General features: G+C 35.8%; 1 protein-coding gene across 6 annotated transcripts in view; it reads right to left on the reverse strand.

Annotated features, from left to right (window-relative positions):
• Nucleotides 1-20,458, reverse strand: part of STXBP5L (syntaxin binding protein 5L) — a 184,617-nt gene that overhangs the window by 115,172 nt on the left and 48,987 nt on the right. For all 6 annotated transcript variants that reach the window (XM_071433270.1, XM_071433268.1, XM_071433267.1 and 3 more), the window contains exons 3-4: nt 2,505-2,586; nt 379-479 (exon numbers count right to left, since the gene is read on the reverse strand). In XM_071433270.1, coding sequence (XP_071289371.1) covers nt 379-479; nt 2,505-2,586 — 183 coding nt within the window. The remainder of the gene's footprint in view (nt 1-378; nt 480-2,504; nt 2,587-20,458) is intronic.

Genomic DNA, 20,458 nt, shown 5'->3' on the forward strand with positions numbered 1-20,458 from the left:
CTATTTCTATTAAACTTCCAGGTAAAGAAAATAATTATTACCCTCATACAGCCAGCTGAAGTACTCTATTACTGAACAACAGTTCAGCCAAAAGTGAGTGCTTGTGTCCAGTCTGAAGAAAAAATTAATTACTGTTCACAGCAGTTAATACAAATAGAAGTAAAATGAAGAATATTTTGGCATAAAGAAGACCAAGTTTTTTTAGTTCTGAGAAGCTGCAGAAAGAGAAAGTGAAGTTTTTGTTCCATAGATACAAACCTGAAAGAAAAATATTCAAGGCAAAACTATATCCACCTGTAGAAAGGCAAAATATATTATAAGAAATCAGGAAGTGTTGTTTTTGTAATGAGATCTCTATTTTGTGTCACACAGTCTTACCTTTCCCTGTTAAATTTCAGAGAATGTAGAATAGCTGGTCGTTTCTGCCGGAGGTTCCACAAATGAAGTGCATCATCTGCACACGCACTGACCAAAGCACCCTAGAGCAGACACAAAATACAGCAACACACTGTTTTTCTGCAGGCTTTGTATTATTCTTACATGATCCTCACTGCTAAAAATCTACCTGTCAAACTAACAGTTTATGAAAAATCGTTCCTTTCTTCTAGAACAAAAATACTCTACCACAAATAATACACAATTAAATCGATCTGGTAAATGTAAACATTTTAAATTAGTACAAGATCAGCCAAAGTTAAATTAAAACTCCATCAATTTAAAACTCAAATTAAAGCTTTGTACCAAGGTTACACAAGCCAACTCTCAACTCTTTCCACATAAGCGGGAAGACTAACAAAATAGGAGACAACACTACTTAAAAAGGTGAGTGTGAAAAATATAACTGAAGGATAAAGGGATTAGTACATGCATGGGCACACATGTGACAGTGCCAAGCACAGCTTAGTAGTCATATCAAGGTAAAATGAAAATTCAAAACTGGAACTGTGAAAAGAGGACGCAGGTAAGAAAGTAGGGACAGGTAGCAAGAGGACAGGATGTAGGAAGAACTAAGAGATGTAGACAGAAGGACAGAGTCTTTATCACAGATCAGAAATACTCTGAAGATTGGTTCTGCTTGTGGTGTCCCAAAAATGGCCATCTTTCAAAGCCCAGGCCTCTATCTGACTGAGAAACTTAGAGTGAACTTATTCTACCTGCTTTTAACTGCCTTTCTCCTCACCACAGAATATTGATCACATGTGAAACTTACCTGCACAGGAAGTTCCCTACTGCTCCTGCAGTGCTTTGCTACACTTACACCTGACATCAGGCCAGGCACAGATCTACCCTTGTGTATTACCATCACAGAGGGGAACAGACTGCCCAAAACCAAGGCAATGCTTTATACTGAGGAACGGCAAGCATGTAACTGGAAAGATTAGTTCCTACAATCTATGACTGGCTAATAAACTTCTCTTATCCTAGTAAATGTTCTTTTCAACATTGACCTATGCAAATAAAATATATGGAGGTGAGACTTCTCTAATACAGTGTAATCCATGCTTTAATTCTCATCTCCCAAAGAGTCAGAAAGACTATCCACCACTGAAATCAAATTAATTCCATGTATTATAGGGTTTGCTGTTCACCCAATGAAAAGAAAGAATATTAATTCAAACTTTGTCCTTCCTGTTCTCATCCCTGCATTACTCTTAAGAATTTCACCAGACTGTGTCATTGGACTCCCTCCTCAGTGTCCACAGTTCAGCTACTTTCTCCAAATAGGTGTAGGAAAAAATTAAAGATTTTTCAGGTTTAAAAAACCCATCAAACTAAAACTCTTTCCTGAGAAGTTCTAAGATCTCCCCATTTACAAAGAGGACTTGCAACTGTCAAAAGTGTTTCCTTGTGTCATGGGAGAAAATTAATCAAAACTGAACTAAGACTTGGCCAACTTCTAAGGTCCTCAAAAAAACCCCCTCTGATTTGTATTGACCAGAAAGTCTTCTTGGCTATTCCCATCTTCTGAACCTTCTGCAAAGAGCAAGCTATAATCTGGCACTGTTTATTCATGTTGTCTAAATTGGATTTTGACAAACCATTTACAAAGACTAAGCATGATGGTTTAATTGATGATCCCTGCAATTGCTTTTCATTGCCTCACATAATAGCATATCCCCAGCAAATCCCTGGAGTTTTCAGCCAATAACCATCAATATATTTTGATAGAAAGATTTAGCTCATTTATTAATTTCTATTTGAACCAGAACTGTGCAGCATATTCAGTAACTTAATGGATTTTACATCATTTTACACACATTCATGTATTGACTGCCTTTTGTTCAGTACTTTAAACTGATGTATAGGAAGGCAATAGTTTTCCCTGAGTGCAGTCCCATAAATATTCTTCTAAAAGGCTGTATGTTGAATGTTCTCTGGATGTACACCACTTATTTGTTGGCACAATTTGTCAATGGGAGAAGTTATATCACTCAATTACAATAACATGAATTGACTTATTAAACTAAATTTATACAGAAGAATCTGAGTAAATATGTTCTTACCTCATTGATTAGGAACTGGAGCTGCAGAACTGCAGCACCACTTTCATGTTGGCAGTAGCAATCAACACCAGGCCTGCCCAATCTGTTGTCATCAAAGTCAAGGATTCTAACATTCCTGTTATCACCAGAAGTAAAGAGGGAAAGAAAGAACTACCAATTAAACTCTAATTAACCTTTAATTAACCTCAATTCTTCCTGCTTTCTGTAAAACAAAAGAATTCATGCTGACATTCCACTATTCTAATTAAAGTACCAACTTCAGCCTGAAACATGTGCAATTGTGAGTGATCTGTTCTAGCTTATTTTTTTTTTCCTGCGAGACAAAGTACAAGAATTAACAGATAAATTCAGCAGGATGCATCTAAAATTTATTTTTATACATTATTGGTTTATATAACACATGAATGTTCCAGATTTTTGTACTTATCAAGACTAGACATATAATGAATGTAGCTTTTTATCTGTTCTCTTCAGGTCTTTTTCTGTGCATGCTAAATTGTCATCTCCCTAACTTAGAGGATGATGGTCTTTCTCATCTGAGTCAGAGACTTCAGCAAGAAACTGTTGCTCCTGAAAATTACTGAAGATCAAAAGTAAGGCAAAAGGAGAAATATGAAATATATTATTAGCAATCATATTGTGTGAAACATATGAAACACCACATTTTAAAAATATCAGGATTATGATTAGAAACAATATTTTACAACACAGAGCTGGATCCACTTGTAATATACAATCATATTAGCATACTGTAAAACCCTGACCAAAAAAAGCCAACTGTCCACTTATTTTAGCTGCAGGTAAATGTCAGAATCTTTACTTCCCTTTTCATAGGAGAAAGATGTACAGTAAACCATTCTAATATTGGCCTCCAGAAAGTACAATCCATTAATTAGCAAATTTGAGGTTAAAATGTTCCAAGTATGAAGCAATTGCTCTTCCAACTGTTAAACAAGCAGCTTAATGGATACCACTTACCTTGAGACTTGAAATCTACTCTTGATTTTGTCACCTGGTCTAGTGGATAACCTTTGGGGGAAAGAAGTGTTTTTTCTTACCTGAGCCTTCTTTTCTCTATTTGTAAGATGGAGATAGAGTTTTACAAAACTGGTTTTTATAGATGAAAAGTTGTGTATAAAACACCATAACTACGTTACAGATCATCAAGGCAGAGAAAAGAAGTAACTCTGTTTGCTGCTTGCTCCTAAGCTGTAGTCATGGATACAATCATAACTGATAAAATAATAAAAACCTGCATCTTTTAAAAAAACCTATTCAAAATGGACAAAAAAGATGTATTGTAATCTAAGGCACTTTCTAAGTGTTGATGGTAATCTTCTGGTCCATTCTGAATGACTGTTCTGTGGCACTCTTTTTTAACATTTAACAACCACTTCTTGTAACATGAGAGAAAAAAGCACCAAAACCAACCAAGCAAGTCACCAACCCACCTGGGATTTCAAGCTAACTGGAACTTTTAAGAGATAAGTGCTTTCCTTTTAACCTGAGTTTAATACTCAGTGCAAATACATGGCACTACTTAATGAATGTCCTTAATGAAAATTACAGCTGCATTGCCCTGATTAAGCATCTGTCACCCTTCAGCATCAGTTCAGTATCATGCTAAGTCAGTTTTCTAGGAAACATCCTAACAAAGTAGATGATTTCACTCAGCATATCCCAAACAAACAAAGCACTCTCCAAAAATTCACATTTATATGCATCAGTGTTCACCCTGAAAAACAAATTACTAAAGTACTCACAAATTACTAAAATAAGAGAGAAATTGTGCTGTCTGCTTCATTTTGGCCAGTTGCCCTGAAGTGAGAACTGATGCTTAAATAGCAGCATTAGCACTGACTGCTGGTGGTTTTCAAACATTCTGGGAGCTGCAGTGAGGTCCTTCCAGCAGAAGAAGCTGAAGAGATATGATGACTTGGCACATGTTCTTGGCACTTGAGCCCATCTTCTGCAAATTCTGTGTTTTGCTGCCAAGCATGGACAAGTACAACCTTACTTCATCAAATCTTTTCATAGCAGTGTATTACAACAGGACATACAGCAGAAGTACCTATAGTTCAGGCTTTGGACTGACTTTATTCTTTTTACTTTTGCCTTTTCATTCAATGATGACTCTGCTATCAGGGAGAATGGAGTATCTCTGAGGATATTAAAAGGGGGGACCAATACGTCTAAATACTGCAAAGTAGACACCATGGGTTTCAAGAATAAAAGCTAGTCACTATCTTCTCTCATCAGTATGTTGGATCTCCCAGGGGCCTTCAAAGCCATGCCAGATTATCCTAATTTATACATAAAAGGGAAAAGATGAAAACTAAGTCTGGATGTCTTTTGGGATCTAGAGCGAAACAAGTAGAATTAGAATTATGTGCATCAAGCAATGGAAGTGTGACAGCAATAACATTCTAAAAGAAAATTGTTCTTTCTGAAAACTACACTTAATCCTGGCTTTAATATCTGTGAGAGCAAAACAGGATTTTTTGCTCTTCATTCATTTGTATGCAACACTTTTTCACTGAGTATTTTAACATCCCGATATTCCAAAGCTTATAATTACTTGGGAAAAAAATCAGTTGCTAAGATGACTAATTTTAAATACTTGGATTCATCTTCCAAGATGCAGAATTCCATGACAGCATAATACATTAGTAACCAAGAATTTACACTCTCACATACTGGAAATTAAAGTTGTTAGTGAATGATTACATTCATGATGAGAGGTAACAATGACCAAATCTTTTCATAGCATGATCTATGACCACTTTCCACAGTACCCCACAGCTTTTTTATTCCATGACTCATTTTTACTATGTGATGCACACAGATCTGATGTGTCTCATTCTTCTCGGAGATTAGTACTAATGGAATTCAAGGACTTGTAAGTCCTTGGTGTTCACTGAGAACCAAAAGCGCAGATACTTCAGAACTGACTCGTGAAGTTGAGGCCACTGTCACTTGCAGCAGGTATTTAACTTCTTAGGATCAGAAGGGGATAAGGTAGGACATGTTTTCCTTCATTAAGACAGTGACTCTTTAGTAGTGTGAGATTAAATCTTTTAGCAATAACAAGGCCTGCAGTGTGATTCATTCCTCTTTGCAGGGGCAAGGAAGTGAAAATACGGTGTCATAAAGAACCTCCTTCCAAGGCAGATAGCAGATATCTCAAGTAAAAACTCCTAAATCACATATGGCACCTTTTTCAAAACCAAAACTCTTCCATAGAAGAAAATGACACCAAGCTATGTAGATAAGCAGCTCTAACTTTTTTTGGGTACTTAACCAACTTTTTCCATGACTAAGAACAATCTATGTACAGAAATTAACATTAGAGCAGAAACTATGATCTCACATCTACTATTTTATTAAAATGATGCATACAGAAATGGGAAATCTCCATTTAAAGATTCTCCTTTAAAACATTTGGGAATTGTGGGGTGCTGCAAAAGTAGCATTGCTGCTCTGAGTCCTTGTCATCTGATCTGCACTGACTGGTACATGTTTGAGTAGGACTATGCAGCACCCTAAGAGCAGATGCTTGTGGGCTGGTGTTACTCCATTACATAAACCAACTGCAGAACTGACTTGGGGTGTAACTTGAATATAGGACAGCTTTTTCTTGCAGAAGACTTATCCCACTGAATTGAGTGATTTATCAGTTTAAAAAGCACCAATGGATTTATCTAAATAGTCAAGTACAAGAATGATCAAAGAATTCAACCACACCTCTGACCACCGAAACCAACCAGAAGGTTTCTCAGTTGTATTTGTGTCGTGGGGCAGATCTTGTAAAAAGATAATTATGGAAACAGCACCTTTAGCACCTAGATTTGCAGTTCTGAACATAGCTACTTGCAGTTCTTGGAATACATATTTTTACAGTTCTATCATGAAGTTTCTCCATGTCTCACACACAATTATTTTCTACAAAGGACAGTGCATATTCTGATACAAATAAATGCCACATTCCTAAGTCCTAAATAAATGCCTAAGTCCTGAGTACAAAATTGTGGTTCAAACTGATTTTTTCTCTTTTTACATGAAACATTCTATATTTTGACTTCTGAAGTGTATTGCTCCACTGTTTTGTTATCCTCACTATTAAGAATGTCATGCTATATGTGGAATCAATAAATTTAGCTTTAGTTTCAAGCTTTTGCATATCATTACATCTTTTTAATGCTAAATTAAATACCTTCATATTAGCAGGAATTTCCTGCTGTATCTTATCTATCTTCTTCATAAATAAAAGAAAAAACTCTGAGCTCCTTTACTTTCATGTCACCAGCAATTTTCTTAGCTTTGAATAGTTCCTGTCTGTTTTCATACATAGTCTAGAATGTGCACTCAACTTCTTTCAAATCTCAAAACCAAAGCCACACGTCATCTTAGTAATGGTTTCTTTATAACAATGTAAAAACATAGATTGCATTTTGTAATTTCTTATATTCAATATAATTTTTAATGCATGTGTGTACCACCTATTTATTACAATAACAAATTGGGAAATCATATTGGTTTTGGTTTTTGAGACTTCCTCATCGCTCTTCAAAAAATAAGCACTCCCTAAGAAGTTCCATTCTGTCAGCTGCTTGTAGCTGAGTGCACTGAATTCCTTACAAAGGACACACAACCCCTTCCTACCTTTATAGCCTTCTATTTGCTGTAGATTCACTGGGCACTGCTTCATTGAACAATATCTTTCTGGGTTTTGTTTTGAACACAGAGGATTCAGTTTTACAATGAGCTTCATTATGTCTGGAGTTCATTCAGCTGGTTAAATAAATAGCTCTTTTTTTTTCTTCTCCACTATGAAAAAGTGAAATACTGCTGCACTTGGCTGCTATCTTAGGATGCTACATGTGCAATCTTTCATAAATGCAAACTTTTTTGGCACCAATAAACATGAGATTTTGGTCTACAATGACCTTTATCTTGTTTATTTTTCTTGACATAGATTTCTCTGTTCATGCATACAAATTATGTAAGAGTTAATCTCAGGAACAGGTAAATATTCATTATTATCTTTACTGGCTGAAAATTTTGCTTTTGGCAAATCTTTGATTTCTTCCATGTTAAAACTTATAGATAGCTTCTATTTAATGGCAACTCTATACACTAGAAGCCATTTTATTTCCCAAAGTATATGCAGGCACCATGAGAATAAGCAAAACTCATAAGGCTACCTATTTTGATCTCTTCTGGATAAGACTGCCTTTCAAGGTCTTTGTCATTTTGAGAATTATCTGTTCCAGAAACAGAATACAAATAGAGTCAACATGTGACTGAACTCAATCAACCCTAAACCTGAAGCAGTACATTGTGAAAAGCAGTTACTCAGAAGTACTGACTCTAGCAACGTTTCACAAATAACACAAAATCATAGAATGGCTTGGGTTGGAAGGGACCTTCAAGATTATCTAGTTCCCATGTAGGGGAAGAATTTTATATTTCATTTGTGAAATATGAATAATTTTAAATGTCCTCTTGCCTATGCATACACACACACACACAATGATTAACAGAAACTACCTAGCGTTAAATTCACCTCCAAAGTGAAGCAATTTAGTTATTAATCTGTAAAAGCTCCATATTGCCAGGCATCTACACTGAAGGATCTGTATTTTGAGGCTGTAATTCATGCAGTAGCAAAAAAAAAAAAAAAAATTAAAAGGTTGCATTCACAGTGGGCTTCCTCTTTTTTCCCAGGTAGTCATAAACCTCAGCAAGTTAACTGACACATACAGATAACACCAAGAAAGGCAAAACTGAATGAAAACTGGAATCCATGGAAGTAAGTGAAGAGTATAATTAATTATATTCACAGGTGCCAGTGTTTCAGAGCCTGTGCAGACACCAGTTCAGTCAAAAGCATGACAAATATGGGGATAGCAGGAATGTATCTGTTTACAAACCCATCTGGTAAAAAGCTGCAGAGAGAATAAGCTGGGACAGAATAATATTCTTGCCCTAATGCACACTGGAGATTATGGAAAACTAAACAGACATAAATGAGAGGGCTGTGTGTTCCAAAGCCAGAAAGTTACTTGAACACAACCAAGATCCTGAGCAACAACCTGCAGAGATATAGACAAAAAAAAATTGATAAGACCACAGCATTTGATTCAATTTACTGCCTTTTAAGACAACTATGCAAATCATACCATTTGCTGCCCATCTGTTTGCAGTGGGCACAGATGGTAGTCTAACACACTCTGTCCTACCAAAGACACCAAGCAGGTAGCCTTAACTCAGCCATTTTGATTTGCTTTCCATCTCAGCCTTCGGGCATTAATATTTAACACAGTATTTGCTTCATGTGGGTCTCACACCCAGAACATCCGTAACAGATGTAGGTTATCACATGTGCAGTCACTGATGACAAATGCATCCATCTACAATGGTTTCATACTAAACCCAGCTGAATTTAAAATTTAAGCACCAATGCTATGTTAGTATTTGTTTTCTCTGGTTTTGTACACTCTGCCACTGGATTTGCTGATAACAGATTTAAGAAAGTTTAAGGAATTTTTGTATGTGCTTTTCAAGCAAAAATGAAAGACTATACAAACACTACATAAGGTCAAAACTTAGTATTTTTCATATTGTTCTTCAACAGATTTTTTCTAATGCTTGTTGAACTTTCAGTGATTAGTAACAGTGATTACAAGGCACAGATTGTCTTCATAGATGCCAGTTATGAAGAACAACTGGTGACAACAGAGGATAGAATGAAAAGTGATTTCATAACCAGTCTTTTGTAAAAAGGTTAAAAGATCTGTTGAAGTAAATGTAACTGAAAATAAAAATATATTTTCCCAAATATTAATTCCTCTCAGAGTTGCTATGGAAAAGTTAGACAAGTAAAAGAATACATTAAGCCTTCCTCCATATAGTGACAGAGCTTGAGATACACATTATACTTTCTCTGTTAAACAGAGACAGCACTTAGCCATTACTGGAAACCATAAAAGTAAGACTGCTTGTTTTCCCAAATGCTACTTCCAGCCCCAACAACCAGACTAGGAACAAGCTGATGAAGGTCCTATGGCAAATTATGCAGTCTACAGGAGATGGGAGCAAATGATGAGATAATGTTCCCTTTTACATGAAATTGTTCCACTGTTTTGGCTAGTACACACAGGGGAAAGAAGAACTTCATTGTTCAAAGGTGATGGAATAATTAACAGTTGTTGCAATTACTTCTGGCTAATTCTCTGTGCCAGGTACATCACAGCAATGAGTCCTACACAACTCTAGTTCTGTGCTTCATGAGCAATTAAGGAACTTTAAGACTAACACTGCCTTGCACCCTATTGTGTTACTCCAAAGGCAAAGCAGGAGCAATCAGGAGTGCATATATGACTGGTTTTCATGAGAAATTTTGTGCTCTGTCCTGCAATAAGAATGTCCTACAGTTTACTCTTATCAGGTGCCAAGACCCTGCCAAAACTGCTTTTATCAACCAATCAACACTGAACTGAAATAGTGAAAAGTTTCTACTGGAAAGGTGAGAGAATTCTATACTTCACTGAAAAATTACAAGCATCTTTATAAGGTATTCAAAAAAGTCAATACAAAATAAATGCTTTCTATAGGCAACTTACTTTCTTCAAAGTTAAATTTACAATTACCTGCTAAAATAACAACAAAATAATCCCAGAATTACTTTTAAGAAATTTATTCCCTGAAAATCTCCAGACTACCAGCTATCAAGACAGTAAATGGGTTATGAAAGTGACCTGATTGTCCAATAACAGATGATGAACAGAGCTTGTATACTGATTGACATATTTCTTGTCTGAACTCAACTTTTCAAATAAAATTATATAACCATTCTGTTAAATTTTCTGATTATACTGGAATATGCAGTAAGGAATACTGTGCAAATATAACTCTGAGGCTCTAAAGTAAAAGTGCATGGTTTGAGGATACATTTTTTTGTCTTATTTAGTAATACGTCAGAAAATTTCCATGCATAACATCACAGATCACTTTTGTAAACTGAGACATTTAAGTATACTTAGAGAGATACATTATGCAAGGGAATTTCAGTCAAAAAAAAGTGCACCAACACACATGTACTAATTGGGAAAGACAGCACCTGATCCTGACTCAAGCTTTGGAAGTGGTAAGTGGTAGAGAGATTTGTTTGAGTGTTTGAACATTTCCACTGTTCCAAGGAATGTGCCCTTTAACATCAATATGCCTATGGAAATAATTTAATTTCAGTGTTTATCCAACCACAAGATAATACAGATGCTGAGGTCATACACCATGTTCTTTTTAGGCAGAGCAGTGCTGCCTAAAATATTAAATAATTCCATTACTCCACAGGAAACTGCTCACAGCTTGTTAGTCAGCTGATGAGCAATTCCTTAAATTCATCCACTGCTTCAGCTCTATTATCATCTGTTTAGTATTGGATGATTCCAGGAGGTCTCTGGTACAACACAGGAAAGTACTTCATATTCAAAAACTTATTAAAAGGAAGTTCAATATGTTACTAGGCAATAATTTCATTCCTGTCCCAGAAAAACAGACAAATGATATTGCTATAAGTTTCATTTAGGCTATATTAATATTCAGCTCTTTTGCCACTCAATATATTTATTTTGGCTCTTAATAAAGGAAGATGTTAATCTAGAATTTCATTTGTTAAGCAAGAATGGTCATGTAAAGCACACAGGAACACGTGCTATCAATAAAAGCCAAAACCGACAATGAAGCTATTCAAATTTGAATTACTAAAATTAGAAAAATGTAAGAATTTAATTGAAGTAAATTTAGCATTTGACAGAATTTCAATGAATCATCTGGCAAGTTTTATTCTTAGGTTTAGTTCCATATAATTGACACTATAATTATGCCTATGTTGAAAGGCATTTTAAATATCAGTCAACCTTAAATAGTTTTATTTTCTACTATCATAAAACTCATGTCATTTTAAAGAAAATATTTCAGCAATGAGCTACATGGAAGAGGTGCTCTTTTTTCTAGTCCAAGATACAGGTTAAATGATATCTACATTCATCACTTTTATAACCCTCCTGAGCCACATAATTATTCCATCTGATTTTGAAATAAAGTACAATATAGACCATAGTTAATCAGCCCTTCCATTCAATATACATGAAACAAGTAACCAGCAGCTGGCTAAAATGTATTTCAGGAAGTCTTTTTGGTGTAAATGAGTATGAACTATCATTTTTCCACTTTAAACACACACTTGCAGATTGTGTTATACAAACTATGTTCATGTTTGATGAACATAGCTGTACAAAGCATTTATGTTTTATTTGAATTAAAATTTATAATCACATTAGTTGATATGGGTTAAAACATGTGTAAAGGTTTAAAAATGTAGTTAGTGAATACTGAATAAGTTCCAAAGAGCATTTGCATTTTAAGAATAGACTGACTACTGCTGGGAATAAAATAGGACATACCACAAATCTCCCAGGATCCCAGTTTTTTCATGCCAATTACTGAAAATCTGCATGTTTCAGTGAAGCAGGATACTGTTTCAGAACTTACCATACTAATACAGCATTATTTCAGAATAACCCAATTCTTGTTGGACAAGAATCAAGAAGGATCAAAACTACTTCCACATTTCCTCGGCAATTCTAATTTAAAAGACTGAAAGCTCTGCCTCCCTTGGAGGGATTATTCTTTGCAGATTTGAAGAGAACTGAAGCACTGCTGCAGCTGAAGCAGATCTGGCTCCCCCAGGTAACTGACAACATGGTGGTGCTGCTGGGGGTGCTGGCTCCCAAAAAACCCAAATCCCTCTCTATAGAATAAGGAGATCTGGCAGAGACTGTAGAGGCTGGATGGTTCTAAGCTCAGTTTTCCCACTGCCATGATCTTTGGCAAGATCTGCTGAGTTTGTTGTCTCATGTCAGGAAGCAAGTCTGCAGTAACAGCTGCAGATCCAGCCCAGCACGACAGGACACACCACCAGGGCCCTGCTCTCTGCTCAAGACAATGAGAAAAATGCTTTAAGCTCCATCTAATTTGTGTTTCTGCAGTGTGATGTGAGGCAGGAAGCCTGCAGGGAAACAAACTGGGCAGAGGAAGCAAGATACAGTGTACACAATCCATTCTGCCTCCTGGAGAAGTCCCCATTATAATTTTAATTATTAAGATAGGCTTCATCTAGGGAGAGACAGCTCTTGCAGAGCAACCTATCATACATGTAGGATGAGCAAAAGAGAGGAGAAACCTGGAGTAAAACAGGGATAAATCCAGCTTCACAGTATACACACATCAATTGCATGAGCTTCTCCCCACATTGATTTTCAGCAGTTGGAGATATTACTCATATGGCCATAATGAAGTTTAAGTATTTAAACTGTAGGTAGGATAAGAAAGGGAACCACCAATAAGTTAAAGCCTTTGACTCTCACTAATGTGAAGGTCAAAACAGAAATATTTGGGAAGCTAAACATGGAGATGTAGTTAGCTTTGATTTTGTGAAACCCTAACAAACATTACTGACTATTCAGTAACATAAAAGCTGTATCTATTCTTTTCATTCCACAAACAATAGTCACAAAGGTCACATTTCAGTTATCTTATATTGTCTGCAAGACTTGATACATAAAGATCACCTTTGCATGGTCATTGTTGCTGCACTTCTATATTCCTGATTTGCCATTTTACTAAAGGAAATTTACTAATCTAAATGGGGGAAAAAAAGTTTTCTTTTTCCAAGCACTGCTCTTCCAAGTTCAGCATAGAAACTATGACCCAGATTAATATTAAGATAGATAAAGGAATATAAATACAAAAGGTTGAAATGGAGCAACTGGAGAAGAGTGTTATTTATCTCCATTTGACTTCAGTGCACATAAACATCACATTTCTTGGAATGTCTGTCTAGGAAAACATTAGGCTCATTCTGAATTTGGAAACTGGACAGCCTATTTTCTGTTGTTGCATATTTCCTTTTGACTTAATTTACCAAAACCAGCAGGAGTTTTCCAAGCTTGAAAGCTTGAGTCTATCAACTTTCAAAATGAATATGTATTTATTAAGGGATGTTTTTTTGTGTGACCACAATTTATTTGCTAAATAAGCCCAAAAAAATCAGACTGGAAAAGACAAATCCACGCACAAAATAAGACTGGAAAAGACAAATCCACACAAAAATACTGGGATGGAGAGAAATGTCTAAAAGAAGGGGGAAATGTGAAGATAACAAGGCGAGAAGGATGTAATTGATTAGTGCTTGCAGAAGGCAGAAAAATGAGATCATTCCTACCAGAAAGTCATAAGGAATGGCAGAGAAACAGAAAGTTTACTTTCTGACATTCTCCAGACAAAGTGAGGGGGAGGGGGAACACCAAAAAACCCTAAACAACCTCCCAGTTTTCTTCAACAGAGACTTCTGATGTTGTAATTTTAATACTTTGGAAGGATTCAGAATTTTCAAAGAGTAGGTAAACAGATTTAGAATTTAGGTTTGCCCAAGGAAATGCCAGTATCTGTACAGATAAAGCAGGAGCTGTACAAGGTCTTCAGAGAATACTGATTTATTAGAACAAGCATTGACAAGATATACTCACAGCTACTGACAATGCTTGGAGGCTTTCTTGTCCAAATTTGCTGATGGATTTCTCTTAAATATGAGATATACTTGCATCCTAATATGTGATAAAAATGTAAGGCCGTAGCTTGGGTAAAGTTACACAGTTTACCTGTTTTACATCTTAGCACTCATTTGTAACTTGAAAACTGAACTGATTAGTAAGTAAATAGAAAGAGAAGAAATGCCTGTGAAAGGGATGATGTCAAATTAACCATGTTTAGAGGCAAATATTTATTCTTGCTGAGTGTCCCAGCTCCTCTCTGCCAAAGACAGACATCAGAACTTGAAACTGATAGGTACATACAACAGCTGCTTTCGTGCAACCTAAGCTAACATTATGTACAACATGATATTGAATATCTATGCACATTTTTCCACAAGAACTTGAAAATCTCACTAGAAGTCTTCTGCTGTTGCAGCCCACAGTTAAGGCCACTTGCCAGGTTTGGCTTTGCCAAGAAGTTCAGCTCTATATACACAAAAGAGGTTAATTCCTAAACTGACTTTTGCTACCCAATTTGGTGTCCCCTTTTTCTTGTGGCTTACTTTCAGTTTTTGTCTGGTTTCAAGCAATTTTGAGAGGGAGCTCTAGCTCTACCTTATCAACAAACATTTCCCATACTGATCTTGCCATGAATAAGAGAACTGCAAATTCAACACACCAAAGCTTTTTCAGGGACTAAGACCTGCATTTTCCTGACTACTAAGATGGCATTGGTTGCTCAATATGATTTCTCTGATCCCATAACAAAGTTACAATTTTTTTGTTGGCTTTTTTTTGATTAAGCAATTTTAAATTCAAATTACCCAGGCATTTATATTTCCCACAGCCTAGTCTAATATTTAGCATTCATATTCATTGCACACTAATCATTGGTCAGATTTATTATTAATGGTACTATAAAATGATAGTGATAGTGTCAAATTTAAGTGGTCCCCGACATTAAAAAAAGAATAGATTCAATAATATTTATCAAAAAGCAATTAAAGTATCTGAAATTTTTATCTACCTAATAACTCAACTATATACTTCAGATTTCATACATTTTTGTTTTAAAAATCAGTAACACATCTAAGTCAATACATTGAAGACAATAAAAGAGGTTGTGTCCCAGTGTAAGGAAGATTAACTTTTGCACTGATGATCCCACACCATGTTAAAATCAAGGGTTACAGGTGAAAATATTCTTTTCCTTTACTACACCTCATGACAGTAAATACTTGTCATTTTCCTTCATTTCTTCTGAATCACATCTCTTCAATGAGGGTACAGACAATCTATCCGTTGCTCCAGCTACTGCACTGATTTTATTTCATCTGGAAAGTACAAGATCTTCTTCACTGAATATACACATTACACATTATTTCCCTGCTGTATTTGTTAATCCAGAAATAAAATGTGATAAGAAATTAATTTAAAATTCTAAAAATTTCATATTTCCTCCTTTCTGACCCATTTTTACCATAGTCTCTGGTGTCTGAAAGAACAAAATAGCTTTTTTGATACTTAGAGATTCGGGGGAAAGGACCCTGAATTGGTTGGTTTGGGTTTTTTTGCTGTTGGTATATTTTGTGGGTTGGGGAAGAGGATGTTTTCAAGTAATACAAACAATACCCTAAATTTCTTTGAACTTCAAGACATTCATACTTGTGGATAACCAATGCATTATGCATCCTGCTTTACCTAACAGAATCCAGACCAATGACAACAGCTTTAATGCACTCTATTCCACTGTTTTTAAAATCCTGATTCCTGTGACAAACATCTTTTGATACAGAATACTCAGATTCTGGCCATATTTCTTTTGCAGTGATATTCCCAGGAATACTGTTCCTCTAGAACAATGCAAATGCCACAGCTGGACCCCCTGGTTTTAATGCTCTGCTGAAGAATGGAAATTCTTCAAATGAAGGAAATAGTGAAGAGCAAAGTGACTGTAATTGTTTACCTAGCAAAGGCCTGGTAGAAAATCAGGTGGAGAATCATAAATCAGGGCAGCTCCTTTGTTTTAAGCCTTATTTGAGTCAAATACCACAAATTCCAAGCTCTGCACTAAGGCACTTTGCATATCAAAGTGTACTGCATTAATTTAAGTATGTTTTGACATCTTTGCATGACAGATTATGAAACCTGAACCAGATTCATTCTTAATTTTCCAAGACTCTCTCATTTCTTCTGGTGCTGAATCTATTTCAGATCACTATGTAGCATATCATGGTATTCTCAAGGTACAGGAAGTCAACTATTGATGGTCTAACCAAAACTCTTACTAGAACATTCTTTCAGAATTAGCCCTCTTCTATTACCAGGTCCAATTTTACAGATATGCCAGAATTGCTGGATTAGCATTAAAACAAATCATAAGAATAAAAACCCCAGTAGACAAAATACTATAAAAGAAGATTCCTCTGTCTGAAATTAATTTTTTAGAACTAGAATTCTCTGATATTTAATGGAAAAAAGCAAATTTTCTTGGTTGTTGAGCATGAAAATGTCTACTCCAACCCCTTGTATTACCTCAATGAACACAACACTCTTTAATAAAAACCTGTCTTCCAGAAAGACAATAAAGTTTAAAATTTCAAGAAATGAAGACCCTATGACTTTCCTTGGAAATTAATTTCAAAGACTAAAACATATATTGCTAAAAATATTAAGACAATTTGTCAGACTTTAATTTTAAGCCACTAATATATTTCTCTGTTACTTTAGAAAATCTTTTCAATAGCCATTTTATTCCTCTGGAAGGGCACGTAGAAAGCAGTTAAATCATCATTCTCTCTCCTTTTTCATAAACTAAGTCAGACTGAGATCCTCAAGTCTCTCATTATATCACACTTCTTCCAGCCAAGTAATTTTTGTTTCTCTCCTGTAAATCTATCAAGATTTCTACAGTTGTCTTTTACATTCACAAAAACAAAAAGACAAGGCAAGCAAAAAAGAGAGAAAAAAGTGAAAGCTTCTCTAAAAAGCACTGCATTCTGGTTGTTCAGCCCTTATCTAAATTTCACACACTGGTAATTTATATCTCTGCTATAAAATAACTCAACCACCAGTGCAGAACTAAACTAGTAATGTAGCAGTCAATTGTTAAACTTCAGTACCATTAACACACACTCCTGTTTGTAAGGCAATTAACCAATTCTCTTAATAACCCTCACATTAAGGTACAGAATCATAAATAGAGAAGCATAACATGTAATCACCTCTCCAGAAAATGAGACTGTAAAATGCATTCTGATTCTTCATGGGAGATAATTTCATTAATTTTCTCTTTATCTAAATTGCTACCTGCTTCATGAGAAGATACTTTGTCTCTGAAGACAAAGCAGTTTCCCTGTCTCCCAAATATTAACGTCATTAAGTCCTGGGGCAAGGAATGTGCCTCACCTAGGAACAAGTAAACACAAAAGTAAATATTCTTTGCACCTTCTTTCCTGGTAAAGATCAGTCTGAGCCATGGAGTTGTATGGCAGCAATGAAGTCTAGCTGATGCTACTCACAGAAATAATGGAGTTTCTGGGATGATTTGGGCTGCCACCTACCTCCACACTTGTGCACTTCCTAACTAGGAAGGCTGCCAGAACAACAGTGATCTGTAGCCAGTTGGTATGGTCAAAGTCTTTGTTACTGTGCAGCAGGGAGAGAGAGACTGACAGATATTTTAGGAGATTTAGAATTTTTTAGGAGATTTTGGGGACAAAAATCTGTCCAAGCAATAGATTTTTCAATGTTAATTATTTTGCTGTCTCCTCCACCTCTCCCCAGCCCTGGTTTCTAAAACAACATGTTTAACATTGATATAAGGTCAAGCATTAAGAAGTTGAGGAATGTTTTTCTCAACTCTAATAGAACCTTTTATTTGGAGGATTTAACTGAATGGAAATAAGAACATGATCGTAGTTTAGTAATTCCTTTATTTTTCCTGATTACTGAGAAATAAAACGATGAAACACACAACTATTATTTTATCATTACAAAATTGCCTAAATTTTTTTTTCAAATAAAACAGCTAAAAATTTTAAAAATAAATATTTTGACTATACACTAAAAAAAATAAATATATCACCCAAGCACAACAGTGTAATTTTTCAAGAAGTGAAGCATTAGTTACCAGTAACAACTGTAATCAATTTTTCATTAGATATGGAGTTCTCATATAGTGCTGCTAATTCCCTGGCTTTCACTAACAATTTAAGATAACTTATAAAATAATAGAGAAATAATTTCTTGTGCTTTAGATAAAATGCTTTTGATTCTCTAACTACATAAAAATCTAACTATACAAACTATATCTAAACTAGAACTCTAACTATATAAACTGCACTAAAAAAAAAAAAAGGAGAAAGATTTCAGGTGAACAAAAGGACAAAACCCCACACAGACCATGTCAGGTAGGCAACAGCATGCAAGATTTCCTGGTATTTTTTTTTAATCTGAATTATCATCACCTCTCATAGAGCATGAAAGCATACTAGTATTCTGCAGGTTAATGTCATTTGGTTGTTGACCAACACAAATACAGAAGTCAGAAGAGACTGAAAAACATTTTTCAGAGCATACATTCCACCACATTGGCTGTTGTGTTTGGTTTTTTAAGCAGAAAAGACTGTGTAATGAGGAAAAATCACTTTTTCAGACTAAAACACTCTTAACCCAATAACTAGCCTTTTAAATAGCTTATGAAAAAATACATTTGAAATGACACAAACAGGAAAGCTTGTCATCTCATACTTAAATTAGTCTCCCAAGATCTGATGTCTGATACAGAGTCTGATCCAGAATCTGTTCCACAAGTGCATAATAAAAAGGTCACTGAAGGAAAAATTGACACAATCTGTGAAGACTCTGCTTGGTGACAAAGACTGTGAGACTAAGACTAATTTGTTTAAAAGCCTGAAACTGTAGGGAACTCAGGACAAGCCTGCAGAGAATTTTGTAATCACAAAAGATAAGGAAGAGCAGGAGTTCTTCCAATCCTTCAGGCCACATTTGCCTAAAGCAAGAAGATAAGGGAGCAAAAGGAGGTGGCCACTGAGTGGGAAGAGAAGATCTACTGAATTATGCAAAGCTACCCTAAGACAGCAGTAAAGAGAGGCTTACATTTGTGGAAAGCACAAAGCACTGCTTCAGACATTTCCCCAGAGTGGAGGGAGAGAACACAACACAGCCTTGCCCCCAAGCTTCCTGCACATTTCCCATCCTGATCACAGAAGAAACATTGCCCCTTGGCCCTGCCATGATCACACATTTCAGAAGAGCTACCTCCTTCTTTTCCCCCAAGTGGGCAACCTCCAGAGTTCCCCAAGGGCTCGGGATCACTGACATGAGCTCTTATCAGGGCACAAAACATGGGGAAGGATAAAAACTCAGGCACGTTGGGAGTGAGGCTGCTCCAAAAACGAGTTAACAAGAAACCTCCACACTGCACACCTGCAAAGGGGCACATCACCCCGGGATGGCTCCTCTTTGGCACTTACAAAAGGTCTCATGTTTTGTCTTCCCCCAGAGCTGCCTGCACACCAAGCTCCCAGGAATGTTGTTTTCTACTCCTTACTCTTCCCTCCTCCACAACTGGAAACTTCCCATGGCTGAGAGGATTTGACAGCAAACCAGGGCTATCAGCTTTGCCCTAGAGATCCAGCCAGCCAGCAAGGAGTGAAGATGGAGCCACCATAAGGCAAATGGAAGACCTCTCTTTCAACTGACCCAGATAATTCATAATTTTGTCATTTGGCATCTGAAAATAACTTTGGGAAGCATATGGGATATTTTTAATATTTTCACTTATGTCATGCAATAAGTCTTTCCAACAGTTATTTTTGTTGTCACATGATATTTTTATGGCATTAGTCCCATGATTAATAAGCTGTTTTAAAAAATGTACTGATATATAGTGATTTATTATTTTCCTTGGCTTTAACAAAAAGTGATGAAGTAAAGCTCTGCAGACAGCTTGATATAATTATAAAATGACAATATCTGGCATGCATAAATATGATTTAAAGCATGATATACATAATTACTACACTATTTTGATATCTTTATTTCCTAGACTCAGAAAGACTCAGTTTAACTAAATATACTTATCCTCAAAAAGCATCTTAGATACCTATTTAATATTACTAAAAACTTGGAATTTTTTTCCTGACCTCCATGTTTTGAGGTTTTTTTCAACTGGCTGAATTTTTTTTTACAGAAAATTATCTTCTATTCTTCACAGATTATGTATCTGGAGGTAAACCAAGAGATTTCCTCAGATTCTACAGATAACTATTTATTTTGAATCGTCCTTATATACATATAGCTTTCGATCTATCAAGACATCTGTCTTACTCA

This window comes from Agelaius tricolor, unplaced genomic scaffold, assembly GCF_023055355.1.
Source record: "Agelaius tricolor isolate 1412-34295 unplaced genomic scaffold, bAgeTri1.0.p SCAF_9, whole genome shotgun sequence".
Lineage (NCBI taxonomy): Eukaryota > Metazoa > Chordata > Aves > Passeriformes > Icteridae > Agelaius > Agelaius tricolor.